Source organism: Mirounga angustirostris, unplaced genomic scaffold, assembly GCF_029215605.1.
Source record: "Mirounga angustirostris isolate CCGP_5_RB_7025 unplaced genomic scaffold, mMirAng1.0.hap1 SCAF_10, whole genome shotgun sequence".
Taxonomy (NCBI): domain Eukaryota; kingdom Metazoa; phylum Chordata; class Mammalia; order Carnivora; family Phocidae; genus Mirounga; species Mirounga angustirostris.
In genome coordinates this window covers 113,020,497-113,037,501 of record NW_026991718.1, presented here as the reverse complement: position 1 = coordinate 113,037,501, position 17,005 = coordinate 113,020,497, and the positions used below count along the sequence as shown (strand labels likewise).

General features: G+C 62.8%; 1 protein-coding gene across 3 annotated transcripts in view; it reads right to left on the bottom strand.

Moving 5' to 3' along the window:
- Positions 1-38: 38 nt before the first annotated feature.
- The window catches only part of SNPH (syntaphilin), a 36,260-nt gene continuing 19,293 nt past the window's right edge, over positions 39-17,005 (bottom strand). The window contains exons 3-6 of one of the 3 annotated variants that reach the window (XM_045883856.3): positions 11,442-12,089; positions 10,630-10,737; positions 7,373-7,522; positions 39-4,337 (exon numbers count right to left, since the gene is read on the bottom strand). In XM_045883856.3, the coding sequence (XP_045739812.1) occupies positions 3,155-4,337; positions 7,373-7,522; positions 10,630-10,737; positions 11,442-11,623 (1,623 nt within the window). In that variant the 5' untranslated portion in view covers positions 11,624-12,089 and the 3' untranslated portion in view covers positions 39-3,154. The remainder of the gene's footprint in view (positions 4,338-7,372; positions 7,523-10,629; positions 10,738-11,441; positions 12,090-17,005) is intronic. The other 2 variants (XM_064572999.1, XM_064573000.1) reach the window with 2 other exon arrangements.

Sequence of the window (17,005 nt, the reverse complement as noted above, 5' to 3'; positions counted from 1 at the left end):
AAACACGATATAAAGAAAACAGGCCCAGGGTCTTGCTGTGTTTTCATGCTTTAATTCAGAGCTGTCTGCTGTGGGTACAACTCTGTCTGAACAGGACAAAGGAGACAAAATGAAGACCCTCCCCACCTTCCATCTTCCTGTATCCCCTGAATTCTCCGTCGAGGGGATGGCCCAATGAGAGAGTATGCTGTGACTTCTTGGTACTGGCCCCCTAGGTCAGAGAAGGAGGTCCTGAGTTCCCTGGGCTCAGGCCCTCGGTAGACCCTTGTCCCAGAACTTCGTGGATGCCTGCCCCTCCCCAAGCGCTCACTGTCTGACAGCCTGGTGCTAGCGATGCCTGGGAAGGCTGTTCAGTGAAAAGCTAAGCTATCCCCTTGGGAGATGCGCAGAATAAACTCCGCTGGAGGCCAGCTCTCGGTGCAGAGTCGCAGCCCCGGCTCTGATTCCTGCCTGAGCCCGGAGCAGGAGCAGCAGAGAGGCCCAGACCCAGGCCCTCCAACTAAGCAGAAGCCACTTCTGGCCGCTGGGCTCCAAGGGACCAGCGGTTCAGTAGGTGGTTCCTGGGGAAATGTCCTTTAGGATTGAATCAGCGCCAGCCGGAGGCCAGGGGGCAGGGGAGGTCCCCCGAGGATTTCTGCGCCAGGAGCCGAGGGCAGGAGGGCAAGCCCATGGCCCAGCAGGAGGAGGTATTAAGCAAGAAAGTAAAGGGGGAGCTTTGGAGGAAGAGCACTGCGCGGGCGGCCCCCGGCCCTGGCCTTGCCCTCCTGCCCCACACTCCGTGGCCCGCGGCGCCAGGGCCGGGAGCCAGCAGGCCGCGGTGCCCGGTGCTCGGAGCTGCGCGCGCGGCGCTGCCCCCCTTGCAGAGATGCGGCTACTGAGCACGCGCGCGCGTGCGCACCAGGGCCCGGGCCACCGGCCCGCGTGCTCGCAGGGTCCGTCCCGGGACCTGGCGCAGAGCCACCGCCTCCACTGACCCGAGGAGGACAAGCCCGTTGCAGGCTCCGAGAGAAGACCCTCGACGCTGTGGGCGAGGGCCCCGCAACCCAGAGCGGCGGCCCCACTCACCTCAGGCGCGGCCCTTCAGCGGGGCGTCCTCCGGCGGGACGGAGCGGCTGCGGCGCCGACCACGTCCACCGAAACACAAGACACGACGGGAAGGCCACAGATAGCAAGACACAGGCAGGAGCAGAGGGGCTGCGCGGCTCGACTGAATTCCAGTGTGAAAAATACATAGATTTCATGTTGTCAAATGGAGTCATACATTTATTTTCTCGGCAAAGCTTGGGCTACTTCTAAGGAGACACTAGGCAGCTTCGCGAGTACACGGCACAGGAGGCTGGGTCCACGGCCAGGCCCGGCTGGCTTTGGATTGGGTTTGTCCACCGCCCCCCCGTGTCCCGACCCCAGCGTCTGTGGGGCAGCCCCAGCCAGGCCCCAGGAGTTCGGGTCTGGTTTGGCTGGGGTGGGGGAGCTCCACTAAGGATGGCTGGTCTGTCTGAGGCCCCAACCGGTGGGGGGAGCCTTGGACGCACAAAGCGTGTGGCAGAGGGGGCTGTCGCCCCCATGGCTGAGCTGGCTGCCCACTCCCAGTGCATGCAGGTGCCCCCCCGCCTTGAGTGGAGGGCGCAGAGAGGAAAGGCGGGCCCCCTAAGTCAGGCAGCGGCTGTCGGAGCAGCGGGGGTGGGCGAGCAACCTGGGCAGAGAACCAGAGTGGCCCCGGGGCCAGAGGGATAAGTGAGACCCGGGGTCCCACCAACCCACCCCAGATGTGGGGCCTGACCTCTGAAGAGTGGGAGGGGCCACCAGATGGGTGTAAGCCCCACAAGGGAGAAGGAATGCATTTACTCTGTCAAATAATAGTGGTGGTAAAATGTCAGCAGCTTTGCTGGGGGACCACATGGGGTCCCAGGGAAGGAGGGGGGACAGTGAAGCTCCCAGGCCACATGGCCTCAGGCTGTGAGCAGGGAGGCCGCAGGGCTCCCACCTGCCCTGCCCCGTCCCTGCCTGAGAGACAACCCGGGGCACCCTGCTTTGGCCGGGACGAACATCATGGCTTCAGCATCCCATCGTGCCATCCGTCCTGCTGGGAGTCCCTCCAGAGGCAGGCAGGTCTAAGTCTAGGAGCCCTCACCCTAGAATGCAAGCAGCCCCTCAGTGGAGATGCTGGGGTGCATGAGAGCCAAGCCCCAAAGTGAACATAGTGCAAAGCAGAAGTTGGGCCCGAGGCCCCCCAGAGAAACTTGGGGTGAGCTCCAGGGGCAGTCGTCGGGCTTCTCAAAGCAGCTGAGGATTGCCGAGTCCAGCCCCGCCTCCCGGACTGCAGGACCTTGTCTCAGAAGGGCTGGAGGAGGCCCCCTGGGCTGCCAGCCCCCTGCCTCCTCCTCTGGGGCCCGCAGACGCTCCAGCCCCAGCACCAGCCTGTCCGGCTCAGCTCTCACGGGAAGAACGATCTGACACAGCCAGACGCGGCGACAGGGAAGCGGAGCCTGAGGAAGGTCCAGGACGAACAGACACAAGAGCCACGCTGCGCTCTGCCGCCTCGTGCCCAACATCGCCCCGTCTTTCCTCCGGCCCGTGCCTATGGCCGGACGAGGCTTCCGAATCCCAGAGCGGGGAGCGGCCGGAAGACGCTGGAACTGCAGCCGGAGCCCGGGGGTTGCAGACCCCGCTCCGAGTCCTGGGCCGGTGGCCTGTGCTCTGGGCGAGGAGCTAATACTGGCCCAGAAGGCTGGACTGAGGGCAGGGGCGGCTGGAGGGGCGTGGGCGCGGGACACGGGGGTGGGGGCGGGGGGCTCCCGTGGGCACCTCAGGCCCCGCCTCCCCACATCGACACACCGGACACTTCGGGGAGGGAGGAGGGGGTGGGCGGGCAGCCCCGTGCGGAGGTCCAGGTGGACAGGGCCGGGTGGGGGCACCTGCCCACCTCCCCTCTCTGCAGTGCGTCCCTTCGGCGTGCCTCCCTGCCTTTGGTCTCTCTTCCCTTGTCCTCTGTCACAGTTTGAGGGTGCCTTCCCCCAACCCCGACTGCCAGCCCCCCGACACTGTTCACGTCCCGAACGAGCCACTCCCAAACCCCAAACGGAAGTAAGACGAGGCCCCCGGGGCACGAGCGGGAGGGAGAGCGGCAGCCCCACCGTCCGTGGTCAGGCGGCGCTCACAGCTGGGAGCTGCGGGCCGGGGCGCCCGGGCCGTGCGGGCTCAGCGAGCGGCAGCTGACCCTGCGGATGGAGTGCAGGGCCACAGTGCAGCAGCCCCGCAGCAGCGAGCTGATGTTGTAAACCGGCTGGCCCTGGCGCCGCTGCGAGCGGCAGAGCCAGGCCACCGTGGGCACGGCCGGCACCACCACGGCCAGCAGATCCACGATGTAGTGGCGGCTCCAGTAGCTCTTGGGCTCCTTCTCGGCGGCCGCCGCCGCCTCCTCTTCCACCGGGCACGCCACGCTCACCGACGGGCCGGGGCCGGGGCCGGGGCTGGCCCCCGGCCGGTGCGCGCTCGGCCCTCGGGTGATGGGCTCTGGGGCCTCCAGCTCGTCACCCACCGTCACCACCACGGCGGAGTTGGGGTCTTTGGGCCCCAGGGGGTGGGGCTCCAGCTCTGGGCCCCCGACCCCCAATTCAGGGACTGCCCCGCAGACCTGGGCCTGGGTCACTTTCTCCAGGATGGCGTCCAGGTCCGGCTGGTAGTGCGCGAAGTCCGTCTGGATGGCGCGCTCCTGCATGCAGCTGGCCTGCACCCCGGCCTCCAGGCCGCACAGCAGCTTCTCGTAGGTGTTGCTGGCGGGGAAGCGGGGACCCAGGCCGAAGCTGCTGTGCAGCGAGCCCTCCTCCGGGCCGCAGTCCACCCCCGACGACAGCAGGCTGCTGGCCTCCAGCGCGTCCGTCCGGCTCAGCGTGTCCTCGGTCAGCCCCGCGAAGCCACTGTCAGCCCCGTCCTCAGCAGAGGCCCCCAGGTGGTCGCTGGGGGGGCGGTCGCCGCAGACGGCGGGGTCACTCAGCTTGGTGTAGGTGGAGCTGCGGGTGAGGGAGCGGGCAGGGGACCCGCCGGCCGACTCCCCGGCACCATCCTCCTTGGCCATGCCGTTCTGGGCCACTTCCATGCTGTGTAGCAGCGTCTCCAGCTTCTTGTTCTGGATGTTGATGTCCACGAAGTACTTCTGCAGCCCCTTGTCCTTATCAATCAGGTTGTTCTTGACTGTGTCGATGACCTGCTTGAGCTGCTTGATCTCCTTGCGAGCCTCCTTCAGGGCCAGCTGGGCCTCCACGCGGTGGCACTCCTCCTCGATCCAGTCCTCCTGCATGCGCGACAGCTGCGTCTTCAGGTCATCGATCTCGGTGTCCCTGGGAGCAGAGGAGACACACATGCTCGCTGCCTGGCCTGTCACCACCACCAAGGACAAGCAGGGAAGGGCTGTCACCCAGGACAGAGGACCTGTGTGCCTCCTGGCCCAGAGCCAGACACAAAAGCCCTGACTCAGTGCATCCTTCTCACTCCAGAGGGGTGAGGGGGTGGCCAAGGGGCCTCCTCCCCCCATCCCCCGGGGTCAGGGTAGGGGGAGAAGAAATGTCTAGGCCCCTCTGCATCCTCAGCCCGGGAGGCTGAAATGCAGACGACCGTCCCCACTTAAATCCATCACCTACAGGAGACATTAGACAAGAAAGACGCTCAGTGTATAAATAAATGCCTACTGCTATAAAAACCAAACACATCTATTTTAAAATCTTAACCTAAGACAATAAGAACTAAACGTAAAATCTCTGCCCCTACGAAAGCCGGTGGTGCAGACTGTCCTCGGGGGTCCCCCGCCGGAGCCCCCGGAGGGGGGAGGCAGTGGGCTGCTCTGCTTTGCTGTGGAACTTACTGCCACCATGTGGCGGGTGGGGGGGCTGCCGGCCTCACGCCTCCCCTCGGTGCGGGGGATGAAACGTGGTGGGTGCGGCAGAGGAAAACGGTGACCACAGGTGGCTCTCTTTTATCCACACTGGTCATCTCTGCTTTGTATCTACTGTGAAGGGGATGGGCCCAAAAGATGGACAAGAAGGCACAGGCCATTTCCGAGAGAAGAGGCCAGCGTCAAGCAAAGCAGACACGGGCACCCCGAGTCACAGACGAATCTGGGGTGCAGCGGAGGGAGGCGAGTTAGAAGAACATCCTATCAAGTCTGGCGGAAAAGGCAGCGTGAGACGGGGCAGGATGCGGTGAAGGCCGTGAGGGTGAAGGAAAGCCACTCCCGAGCCAGCAGGTCTTGCGGGGAGAGGGGGGGCGGGGCACACCCACCCCGGCACCCACCCCAGCCATGCGGCCCACGTGCCCCCCATTCACGGAAACGCAATGCACACAGGGCTGACTGTCACTTTGAGGGTGAGAAGCCCAGCAGAGGGACCATCCCCGATCAAGCACCGTGCGCTCTGCGGAGTCAGATGGGAGGGTCAGTTCAGGAAATGAGGCCAGGAAGTGTGCTCTGCGGAACGTCGAGGGGTCCGGGCTGAGAGGCTGCGGTGGCCGGCAAGGTCAGCAATGGCATTACCTGGGAAGGGGCGGACTGGCCCGCCTACCAGGACACAGCGCCGTGATGGCAGCGGGGAACCAGAGCGGCTCAGAGTGGCCATGACAGACGGGCCACTGGGCACGGGGCCCTTACTGGCGTTCCTTCTAGGGAAACCTGCCACACTGACGCCGAGTGCCGGGAGGGAGGAGCTGCTTGGAGGAAGGGATTGGGCATGCTCCGTGGGGCTGGGCCCTGGCCCTCTCTCCTTGGAGCGGGTGGGACCCCAGGCCAGGCAGCTCTGGCTTCCCCACCCTGTCTAGGACATTACAGTTGAACTGAGCCTTGAAGGATGAGTTTGCCCAGGGAGCAGCATGGGGGCAAGGCCATCTCAGGAAGTGGGGCACAGCAAACAAAAGCACAGGGGGTAGAAGCTTCTTTATGGAGAAGGTAGGTTACCGCAGGAGACGGGTATCAAAGTGAACACGCGAAGCACGTGCGGCAAAGAGCTGCCATGGGTCCCTGCAGGACTAGCAGGCAGAGAGCGGCCGGGGATTTAAGGTGGGGCCCGTCCATGCCAGGGCGGCGTGCCCAAACTACGCAGGGCAGATGGTCTGCCCGAGCCGCTGGGCCAGCCCCAGAAGGGAAGCCGGGAGACGGGCTGTCTGCTTCCTGAGCCCGTGAGTGCAAGTGGCCAGGCAGACCCAGGGCATCACCTAGAAGATGACGGGAAATAAACATAGAAATGCCAACTCAACAGAGAAGGAGGCCACAGAATGCCACCTGTAACTTCCCGTAGTTCAGAACCACAGCAGAGCCAAACCGCATCGGCTGCTTGGCAAAGCTCTGGCCATGGAAGCCACGCTCACGCGTATTACAGGCTTCCGTTTATATGCGGTGTCCAGAACAGACGAATCCATAAAGACAGAAAGACGAGTGGTTACCAGGGGCCTGGGCCACGACTACTACCGGGAATGGCTTTCCTTTCTGGGGTGATGAGAATGTTCTGGGACCAGATACCAGTGAGGGTTGCATGATTCGGTGCCTACACGAAACATCGCTGAGTGGTACACTTGAGAGAGGGGAACTCTACGGGCTGTGAGTGACGTGTGCATCACGCTGCATAGTTTTACAAAAAGAGCAAAGAGGAAAGAAGCCATGATCGTGTCGGCCTGCCCCGGCCCCCAGTGCCCAGGGCAACTCAGAGTCGGCTGCCTGTTCGGACACTGTCCAGAGGAGATGGCGAAGAGTTGGGGGCAGTGCTGAAGCTGCGGTCATAAAGATGAAGCCGGTGGCCCAGAAAGGTAGCAGCCGAGAGGGTCAGGATTGGCCCTCAGGTCCGGAGAGTGAGCTCAGAGGGGATCGCGGGGGCTCCCGGGGGACCCCGGGGCTGAGTAGGAGCTCGAGAAAGGTTTCTCATGATGTCCCATCGTCTGTAAGTACATGAGCAGAAAGGCCTCTGGGGCCTGAACCCGTGGGCCAAGAGCCCCCTGGTGACTCCCTGGGCGGAAGCAAAGGGGCCGGGGGGTTGTTTCTCCCCCCGCAGGGAAGGTAAGCCAAGGAGAATGCCCTGGGCTCCTGCTCTCCAGCTGGAAAGGAGCCAGGGGACAAGAAGTGGCCCAAAGGGGCCACCAGGCTCAAACTGAGAGAGCACTGCCATGGGTGTGGGGAGGACCAGCGGGCCGGCCGGGAGAGCAGCGGAGGGGAGGCGGGGGATGGCTTGGGGCTCTAGAAAGGGGGTCCTACGGGCCTTTGCCGGAAGGGAAAGGGCAGGCTGGGTGCCGGGAAGCCCTCAGCCACTCCTTCCTCCCAGAAGTGCCCAGGGCCCTGGGGCCTCTGAGTGTGGAGAAGGCGGCGTGTCCCCAGGGCTGCCCCTGGCTGGCAGCTCACCGGTCCTGCAGCCGGTCCTGGGTGTCCTTCAGCCGGGCCTTCAGGTGCCGGATGCACACCTCCTTCTGCTGCAGGGGGGTCAGGTACTGCTCCGGGGTGGGGGGCTTGACGCCGTGGTTGTCGCTGCAGAGCGTGTACTTCATGGAGCGCCTGCAAGGGGACACGTGTCAGCGGGGAAGCCGTCCCTCACCGTCCTGGTCCCACGGCCACCAGATGGCTCCGGGCTAGGCCTCCGCGGCAGCCCGTGTGGGCCTGAGAGCACCCGGGCCTTCTGGAAGGCAGGATTTATTAAAGCTCTTCTGAGTGAAGACCACAGTGGGGAGCCTGGGGCTCCCCTAGTTACGGGTGGGGACGCATGACAGAGCCAGCGCACGGCCCGGCACCACGCAGGGCGTCCCACTGATGCTGCCATCTCAGTCCCGGGGGGGATCCCAGAACTCCGGTGTCCGGTCTCCGAACCCAGAGAACGAGGGGGGGGCCAGAGGCTGGGGGGGCGGGTGCGCCTTCCCTGTGTAATTCTCCCAGGGCCTGCGGCGGGGGGGGGGGGGAAGGACCCCGCCCTGTGTAGGAGGACGCACCCTCAGAGCTGAGAGCCTTACGGCCTGGCCTGCCGGACCCTGGGGGGGACCGGGAGCGCAGACGCGCGTGCAGGCTCCGCTGTCTGCAAACGCACTCTGGTGCCCTCCTCGCTGTCCTCACGTACAAGCGCGCTCGCCCGGCCACGCACACGCCTGGTCCACGTGTGCCTGCACGCCCACCTCCGTGTGTACACGCCCGTGCCCGTGCCTCCCCACCGCCCTGCGGCCACCCTCAGGGACACTCACAAGGACCAGCACAGCAGCCCACACACGGGTTCACGCAAATGCAGGCACACGCCCGTGCTCGAGGGCACGCACACACACAAGTGTGAACACCCACCGGCTCTGGGCATCCCCTCATCCACAGCTGTGCCCTCAGGTGGCAGCAAGCCGGCTCCACCTGCTGCCCAGCCTGGGGGGGCACAGACACGTGCGCGTGTGTGCATGTGTGCACATGCGTGTGCGTGCGTGTGCATGCATGCGTGTGTGCGTGCATGTGTGTGTGCGTGCGTGTGTGTGTGGCGAGCACACCCGGGTCTCAGCACTGCACGGTGGAGGCACCCCGGCCCAGTGGAGGAGGGCGGAGGGCGGCCTCGCCCCCAGAAGGACAGCACCCGGTTCCAGCATGCTACGGCCCAGGCTTCCTGCGGCCGCGTGTGCCAGAAAGGCTGCCCGGGTCTCGGCCGAACAGGGGACGGGCTCTCACACAGCCCACCAGAGGCCCTGTGGCCACCCAACGCTGCCCCTTCAGGGCACGCGGACCCCCGGGGCTTAGGGAGGGGCGATGACACCCACAGGTCTGCAGACAGGCCGGGTTTGCCGAAGCAGCCGCCGAGGAGGCAGTTTGAAAGGTTCCGCGGGAGCTGCCTAATGTTGGAGGGAAAAGTTTTCGTAAACCGTCAGCCGCTGCAGAGAGCGTGGGGCTAGAGGTGGAGAGAAAGGGGCGGATTCTCTTCTACTGACTCACCCCGTGGTCCCTAGGTTTAACTCAAGGCCTATCACACGCCAGCCTGTTTTCCGCGTGACAAGGGGCAGAGGGGTGGCGCGGGTCGGAGCTGGGGACGCCCCGTCTGTGGGCCGCCGTGCCAGGACTCGCGCTAGAGGGGCGCGGAGCTGCGGTGAGTGAGAAGGGGTTCCTCCCCGGGCCCTGGGCAAACCAGTTAAACTAGTACAGTGGAGAATCAGAGAAGACACTGTTCTCACTCTTCCCATTTGCTTTCATGAGTGGATTTTTTCTAATATAGCATTTCACACTCATACATTTTTATTCATTAGCTCTATCTTTGCGGAAAAAAATATATGAATAACCGAGAAGAAGAACATACTATAATCCGTGGGTCTCCGCTGTTCCCGCCTCGGAACACCTGTTTGCACTGAGGCCACAGCCGAGGCCCCGCTGCTCGCCCATAATGGCTACCATCCACATGGGCAAGAAGACCCTCCCACGGGGGCAGTGCTCAACCTCAGGGCTGGGACAGTCCCTTGCGCTGCAGTTATGACGTGCACTGCAAAAATCTGCTACTAATGAGAAGGTGTTCAAGTTGCCAATCGTATACTTTGCAAAATGTGAGCACATCATCCCGCTCACGCCCCCTGCACTCGGGGTGGGGTCCCGGCCAGGAGGCTGGGGCGTGGGTCCTGCGTGTGTGTGTCACCCATCATGTGTGTCGAGGTGGAAAACTCTGAGAACGGCTCCCTCAGTGTGATCTGAACATCACTTCACACCAACGACACCCTCTCCGCTGGAAGGGCAAGACCAGCCAAGACATCAACTCACCGAAGCCTGCGGGATGTTAGCCCTACTTGACGGATAAGGGAAAGACTCAGGGACTGGAAGAATGAATGCCCAGCCCGCGCTCCCCGAGCTCCGGGCTCCTCCGGGGGATCAGGATGGAGCGCTCAGCTTCCCTTCACCTGCCTCCGCAGCCTGCTTTTCCAGTTCCATTCCCCTCTCTGGAGTGCACAACATAGCATGTGCTGCACTGTAACACACTCCGCCTCCCAAACCTGCCGCAGCTCTGCCAGGGCGCAGGTGGACCCCCCGAGGAGAGCAGGACGGCAGACGCCCTAGGAGCCTGCTGCTCTCCGTTCCTGCCTTTTCCCCCAAGAGAACCCCAATTCTGTGCACGGTGGCAGGGTACCAGGGACAACGCTGGCGCTCCCCACACCAGCTGGCCGGCAGCTGTCACCCAATCCTATGTCTCAGTGCCAGCCGGCAAGGCGTAGACGGAATTCCTGGGCAAGTGTCCCTTCTCAGAAAACATGAGTTTCTTGTCGGGGGCGGGGGGGGGTGGCCTTTCTACCTTCTTCCTTCCTGGCCCCGAGGCTGACCTGATGCCTGGAGGTGTAGGAGCCTCTGGTAAGGGCGAGGGCAAAAGCTGTACCCCAAGGACGGTAGAGCAGGAAGACGGGACGGGGGTCCCCGACACTTCAGGGAGCTGCCTGCCGCTGGGCCCCGGTTCTGAAAGCATCACCCCTGGCTCATGTAAGCCCCTGTCTTTGCGACAGGGAGTCCCAGAGTGTGCAGCCGGGCGTCACCTTTCCCTCTCTCGGGCAGGAGCTGAGGCTCTGGGGGAATGAGCTGCTGGAGGTCGCGCAGCCAGAGTCGGCCGGTCCCCACCCGCGCAGCCGGGGCGCGGGGTGCAGGTGCATCGCCAGCCGGGCACGGGGAGGGGTTACCTGGGCGTGGGGCTGCTGTCGCTGCCCTTGCAGGAGCCCGAGTTGCTGCTGCTGCTGAGAGAGGAGGTGCCGTAGGCGTCCCGCACGCTCACGGGGGGAGAGGTGCGCCTGGAGGCAGGAAGAAGAGGCAGGTGCTCGCTCGGGCTGGCAGGCACCTGCGGACACTGGGCGAACACCGCCAGGCCGCTGCGGCCCAAAGGGCCCCCGCTGCGGGGTCACGGGCCGGGAAGAGAAGCAGCGGGGAGAGGGGGACGCACAGACAGGGGTGACAGAACAGACAGCGCAAATCAAGATGGAAAACCAGGAGCAGGCTGGTCCTCCTGGCTCCCCAGGACAGGAATGGAGGCTGGGCGGGGCCAAGGGTGGGGTCCCATCTGCCCTCGCCAGGGGTCCTCCACTTCCAGGGGCCCCCGAGCCCCGAGGAGGGCCCTGCAGGGGCTGGTGCAGGTGGGGCAGAGGGGGCAGGCAGGGGTAAGGACAAGAGGAGGGGCACACACAGGTCAAAGTGGGGGGCCATGTGAGTCAGAGTGGAGGACGGCACGAGTCCCCCCTGGTCACTGTGAAGCTCAACAGCAATACTGAGGATGGTTCGGGTCCAGTGGTTTATTAAACTGCTTCGGAGAACTTTATATCCACTGTGTCCCTTGAGCCCTTCAGTAGTTCCTGGAGGAGGTGAGTGATAGCAAGCCCATTCTAAAGCTGGGAAAACTGGGGAAATGACTTGCTCAAGGATACACTGTAAGTTGGTGGCAGTGGGGGGTGGGGCAGAGACCCTCCCTCCTCCCACCCTCCGAAGCCAAGGGGACACTCACCTGCGGGATCCAGCAGAGGCCCGTCTACTGCCCGGCAGAGACATGGCCATGAGGCTGCGGGTCCGGGTGAAGGGCGGGATGGGTGGTGTCCCCGGGGCTGAGGAGAGAGGGCGCGTTGGGGGTGCCGCGGGGAGGCCCGGACCAGGCCATGTCATCCTCTCGTTAGGGCCGCTGCCTGGCATGGCTCCTCCTCTTACCCTTCAGCAGGACACCCCAGGACCGAGCAAGGGCCCGTAGGCCAGGCGCTAGCCACAGCTGTCTCCACCAACGAAGTTAGCGCACTCCTGCCCCCCGACTTAAAATCTCGATCGTCAGGGCTTCAGGGGCAGCCAGGAATCATAGATCCAACCCCGGGTTCTCCAGATGATTGAACGTGGAGACAGAGCTCGAAGGCCTTGCCCAAGGTCACACGGGCATCGGGGCAGGGCCTCCTGACCCCCAGCGCAGCACCAAGTCCTCTACGCTATAAGCCAGGCCCCCCGATCCCTGACTCGGACCCCACCCTGCGCTGGACAATCCTCCCTCCTCGGTGGGGGCTGCAATCCTCCCTCCTCGGTGGAGCAGGACCAGGATCCCCAAATTAGGCTGGGCTAGTCTCGACGTCACCTTCCCAGAGCGCCCGTTGGCGTGTGGCTTGGGGCTTCCTGTCTATAGGGGAGACAAGACAGACCAACATACCAGCACATGTGTAGAAAGACATATGGATACACACGAATGTGAAAAGGTACTACGTCCCTGCCATTCCAAGACAGGCCGCACCCGTCTCAGGGAGCATGCTCAGGATCTGCCCACAATGCAGGACATGCGGCTGGGCCCTCCCGCATGCATGTGGCACACAGGCATGCCTGCACCTGTCCATGCAAACATGCATGCTGACTTCAGCACGCGTCAGGACCTCAGAGCACAGGCTCAAAGCAGATGAGGAAGGGGGCAAATGGGTACAGAAGCCCTCCTCTGGGGAGGGGGGGGTCGGTGGGCTGGAAGGAGTAGGAAGTGACCAGGCCTGTAGAGACCCATCCTTGGCAGTCTTGACAAGCGGGTAGAGGCTTAGGCTCCAAGGGCAGCCCTACAGGGGTTTAAGGAGGGGAGAAGCCCCCTGTTGGGCTGGGCGTTGGCTGTTGTAGGAAGGAGTCCTGTCCTGGGCATCATCCCAGAGACGGAGGGGCTTGGGCTCTTTGCAGCCACGAGTCCTGCCAGCCCCAGAGACCCCTGTTCCCTCCTTCCATGCTCAGAGCAGGGACTAAGGACAGAAGCCTGGGTTACTGGAGACGTGGCCAAGGACACCGTGCCCCGACCTTCCCCCATGCTGGAGAGAAGCGGTCACTGGGCCCCGCTGCGCACAGACCCCGGGCCAAGCCCATTACGTACAGTGCACCATTGGCTCCTCCCAAAAACCCTATGAGGAAGTGCTGTGATTAGTCCCCCTACAGATGAGGAACCTGAGCCTCCGAGAGGGAGGCACACGCCCCAGTCACAACCCCAGCGTGTGGCCGGGCCAACAGGGGAACCAGACAACACCAGATGCCCAGGGGCCGGGCCTCAAACTCCGGAGTCCCCTGGCCGGGCACCACCCCTTCCCACGTCAGGGCCTCCGGGGAGCCTGCTCATCCTGCCCAGTGGCGGGCCTGCCTCCTGAGGGGACAAAGGCACCGCTCAGGTGGCCTGGTTCCCGGCTGTGACACCGAGCAGAGCCTGTGCCCCTGGAGGGCCCGGACACAGCCGGCATTGTCTGCCCGGAGGTGTCGGGTGCCGGGCCCAGGAGCTGCCGACACCAGGCCTGTGACCTGAGCTGCTCACCCCAGCTCGGGGACATGTCCCACCCATCGTCCCCGGTCACGCAGGCACGGTCAGGCCAGCCCCTGGAGGAGGAATCATGGGACCACAGTGCTGCCCTCACTTGTCAGGAAGGCCACCAACGACTCCGCGCCTCCTGGCATGGCTTGGGGGGCCCAGAAGGGCGATGTGTTATCACATTTATCACATTTGGGCCCGAGGTGGCCGAGCTGCAGGGCCAGACAGACCCTGGCTTCTAGTCCCAGGCAGCCTGGCTTCCCTGGCAGCCTCCCCGCTTCCCTTCTTGCTTTTGGGAGGATGCACTGAGGGGCCGGTGCCTGCAGGAGGACAGCCTGGCAGAGGCAGGACTCGGGTCGGAGCGCCGGCCTCACTCTTCAGAGGCAGCTTGGGCCAGGGTTGCTAGGGAGCTCGGAAACTCCAGGTGGAGTCCCAGGCCTCTGTCCGGGGAGGCAGGCAACATGCCCGGTTTGCCTTGGAGCCGAGTGTGGCCTCGGTACAATGAGGGCTTTGTCTCAGTTGTCCCTGCTCCTACCTCGCTTGATGACCCCATACCTCCCTCCTCTTGTGCTCCCTCTTCGTTCCTCCCTGGCCCAGGGGGTGCAGGTTGGGGGACGGGGGACAGCGTTTGAACCTGGATGGACCCAATGGTCTCCTGGGAGGCCAGAGCTGGCCATTCCTCCGGGACAGAGGTGGAAGTGGCATTTCCCCTGCTGGGATGGGACCTTGCAGGCGGGGGTCCCTCATGGGAGGGCAGAAGCCACCCAGGCTCAAAGGGAGCCACCTCTCCAGGATCCTACTCAGAAAGCTGGGCGTGCTCTCTCCAGTCCTTCCTCCCGCTCCGGGCCCCAGAGAGGAGGCAGGTTGCCATGGCATATGTCGCCAGGCCTCCTGCCTGCTCCCCTGGATCCCACAGCCCTGTGCCCAGGCCGCCAGAGGCTGCTGCTTGGAAGGGAAGGGAAGGCGTACCTTGGGGAGCTGGGCTCAGAGTCTCTTATCACCTCAACACCAGAGTAAAGCCAGCCCCTTCATCCAGCCTCCCTCCTCTTCCCCATCCTGCCCGCACCATGACAACGCTGCTGCACGCCCCCTTTGATCAGTGCCTCACACACGCTGCAGGTTCCCGAAGGCCTACCGTGGGGGTCCGGGGGATATAGCGGGATCCAGGGAACAGGAGACAGAAGGATGCAGAAATAGAGTCAAACAGATCTGGGCTCAAATCCCAGCTCTGTCGCCCTCCAGGTGCATGCCTTGGGCACGTCACACCACTTCTCTGCATCTCAGCTTCCTCATCTGTGACAGATGCACCTCGTGGGCTACTGTGGCAGGATAATGCGTGCCTGGGGCTCAGCCCAGCACACAACAAAACACGCACTCAAAAGCGGGAATCGCCAGTATCTTGGAAGTAGATCATTGCAACACGACGTGAGCTTCAAAACACGAACACATTCAAGGCATCACACGTGACCTCTCAGGGGTCAGAGAAAGCTTGTCCAAAAAGAAATTTACACTGGGTCTTGAAGGATGAATAGGAGTTCGTCAGTCGGAGAAAGCAAGTGGGAAAGAAGGAGGAGGCTGGGCAAAGGCAGTGAGTAGTTCAATGGCATGACAGCCGAGGGAACCAGGGCGCCTGGTGAGATCAGAGGCAGGGTGGGGGTGAGGCTGCAGGACGAAGCAGCGCCAGGCCACGCAGCGCCACCTAAGGCAGGGTCCTGTTGTCCTGTGGGCAACAGGAAGCCAGGAAGGGCCTTGGAAGGGGGAGGGACATGATCAGACTTGCAGTTCAGAAAGCCCCTGGGCAGGGGGCCTTTGTGGAGTGTGGCTGGCAGAATACAGGCAGGGAGACCAGGTAGGTTATGGAGACCTCCTAGGTGAGACACGAGAAGAGCCCGGGTCAGGGCGACAGCAGAAACAGAGGAAGCCATGAAACCTCCAGATGCAACAGGGGCCCCCGATTACGTAAAAATTGGGCACAATGCTTGATTCTGGCATTCAAGGCCCGCTCCTCTATACCCCTGCCCCCGTGCTCTCAGTGGCCCCCCAGAAAGGCCCCGTCAGTCATTCCTGCAGCTCCTCACGGGCTGTCGGTCCAGCCTGCAGCCCGCTCCCTGCCCTGTCCTCATGCACACGTCACGCGCCTTCTGCAAGGCTCTGCCCCGCGTGTCTTCTCCCCTGGACTTCTCCCATCACTCACGGTCGTGACCACTCAGCATACCATGCCTTGGGTCGAATCTCAGGGAACACCACCCTCCGGGGGAGTTCATAAAAATAAACACAATCAACACACAACTGTTAGTGACACAATGGTCTAAGCAGGCACGACTGGGAGGCCAGGAGTTGGATTAAATGGTCTCTAGGACACTTCTGGATCCAACCTTCTCTGAATCTGGGCTGTTAATGAAATGATGGACTTCCAGTGAATGCTCTCTTCTTCCGTTCCTAGGGCTCCTGGGTTTCAGCTTCCCCCCTGCAACATGAGAAAGCTGCATTCTTCAAAGACTCAGTGGCCTTTTACTCAATCAACATGTCATGGGGGAGAAACCAGGTACTTGCGTTAATCTAATATTCTAGCTAAGTGAAAGTCCCCGTATGTACTAGAAATGATTTTTTTTTGCAAAAACTCGGCCATCAGTAAAAGAAGAAAGCTATCCTGAAATCCAAGGGAACAGAACAATCTGTGTCTCATGACTCAAGCCTCTGACAGCTGTGGAAAGCAGAGCCTTGCGATCCACAGAACAGAACTTGGGGGGGTGGTCCTCTCTCTGCCAAGGCAACATGAGAAGGCAGAACAGCAGCGCGCCCGGTGCCCCTCGAATGTCAAAGCCGGGAGAAGCAGGAGGTGGAAGGCTCGCCTGGGTCAGTGCCAGGAGCCGTGCTCCGCGTCTCAGAGGATTAGTGCCCCCGGGGGCTCTCCACGGCTGAGGAGCTCAGTAAACCTTCCACCGGCCCCCCCGCGGTTGGCCGCACCCTCAGAGAAACGGAGGACCTTTCTTCCTGAACTTGGGAAGGGGGTGGCGGTGGCACTTCTCCAGCTCGCTGCCTGTGCCCTGCACAAGGTGCCCTCGGCGCTGGATCCGGAGCTGGGAGCAGGACAGACAGCCCCCCGGGGGGCTGCCCAAGGCCAGCGGGACCTGGCTGAGGGCTGCGACGGCCACTCCACAGGCGGCCTTCAGGGATTAGACTCAGATTCCCGACCTTGGCGAGCCTCGGGGCCCCAAGCCCTGCGGGGGGCTGCAAACCATCCAGAGAATTTGCCTCTGGGGCTGTGGGGGGGAATGGGAGGGTGGGCTCAGGGCTCCTTCCCCTCTTCGCCTGCAGGGACCCCCTCCTGCATCCGTTCCACACAGGCGAGATCTGCAGTCAGATTGCTGCTCTAGCTAAAAAGGTTTTGCTGCTTAAAATCTACGTACTGTGTATTTTCCACAGTGAGCCCTTCCTGTCTAGAAGGATGGCTATTATCAAAGAGACGGACAATAACCAGCGTGGGGGTGGGAGGCGAGAAGCTGGAGCTCTCATGCCCTGCTGATGGGAAGGCGGGGCGGCCGAGAGAAACAGTGGCAGTTCCCCAAAATGTTAGCCGGAGAGTTACCACGTGGCCTAGCAATTGCCCTGGTAGGTAGATACCCCGAAGAACAGAAAACAGAACCTTGCACAAAAACTTGTTTAGGAATAGCAGCACTCTTCACGGTAGCTGAAAGGAGAAAACCAACCCACGAGTCCGCCAGCGTCCAGGGAATGGATGAACCAAACGTGGTACGTATGGCGGATGGGAC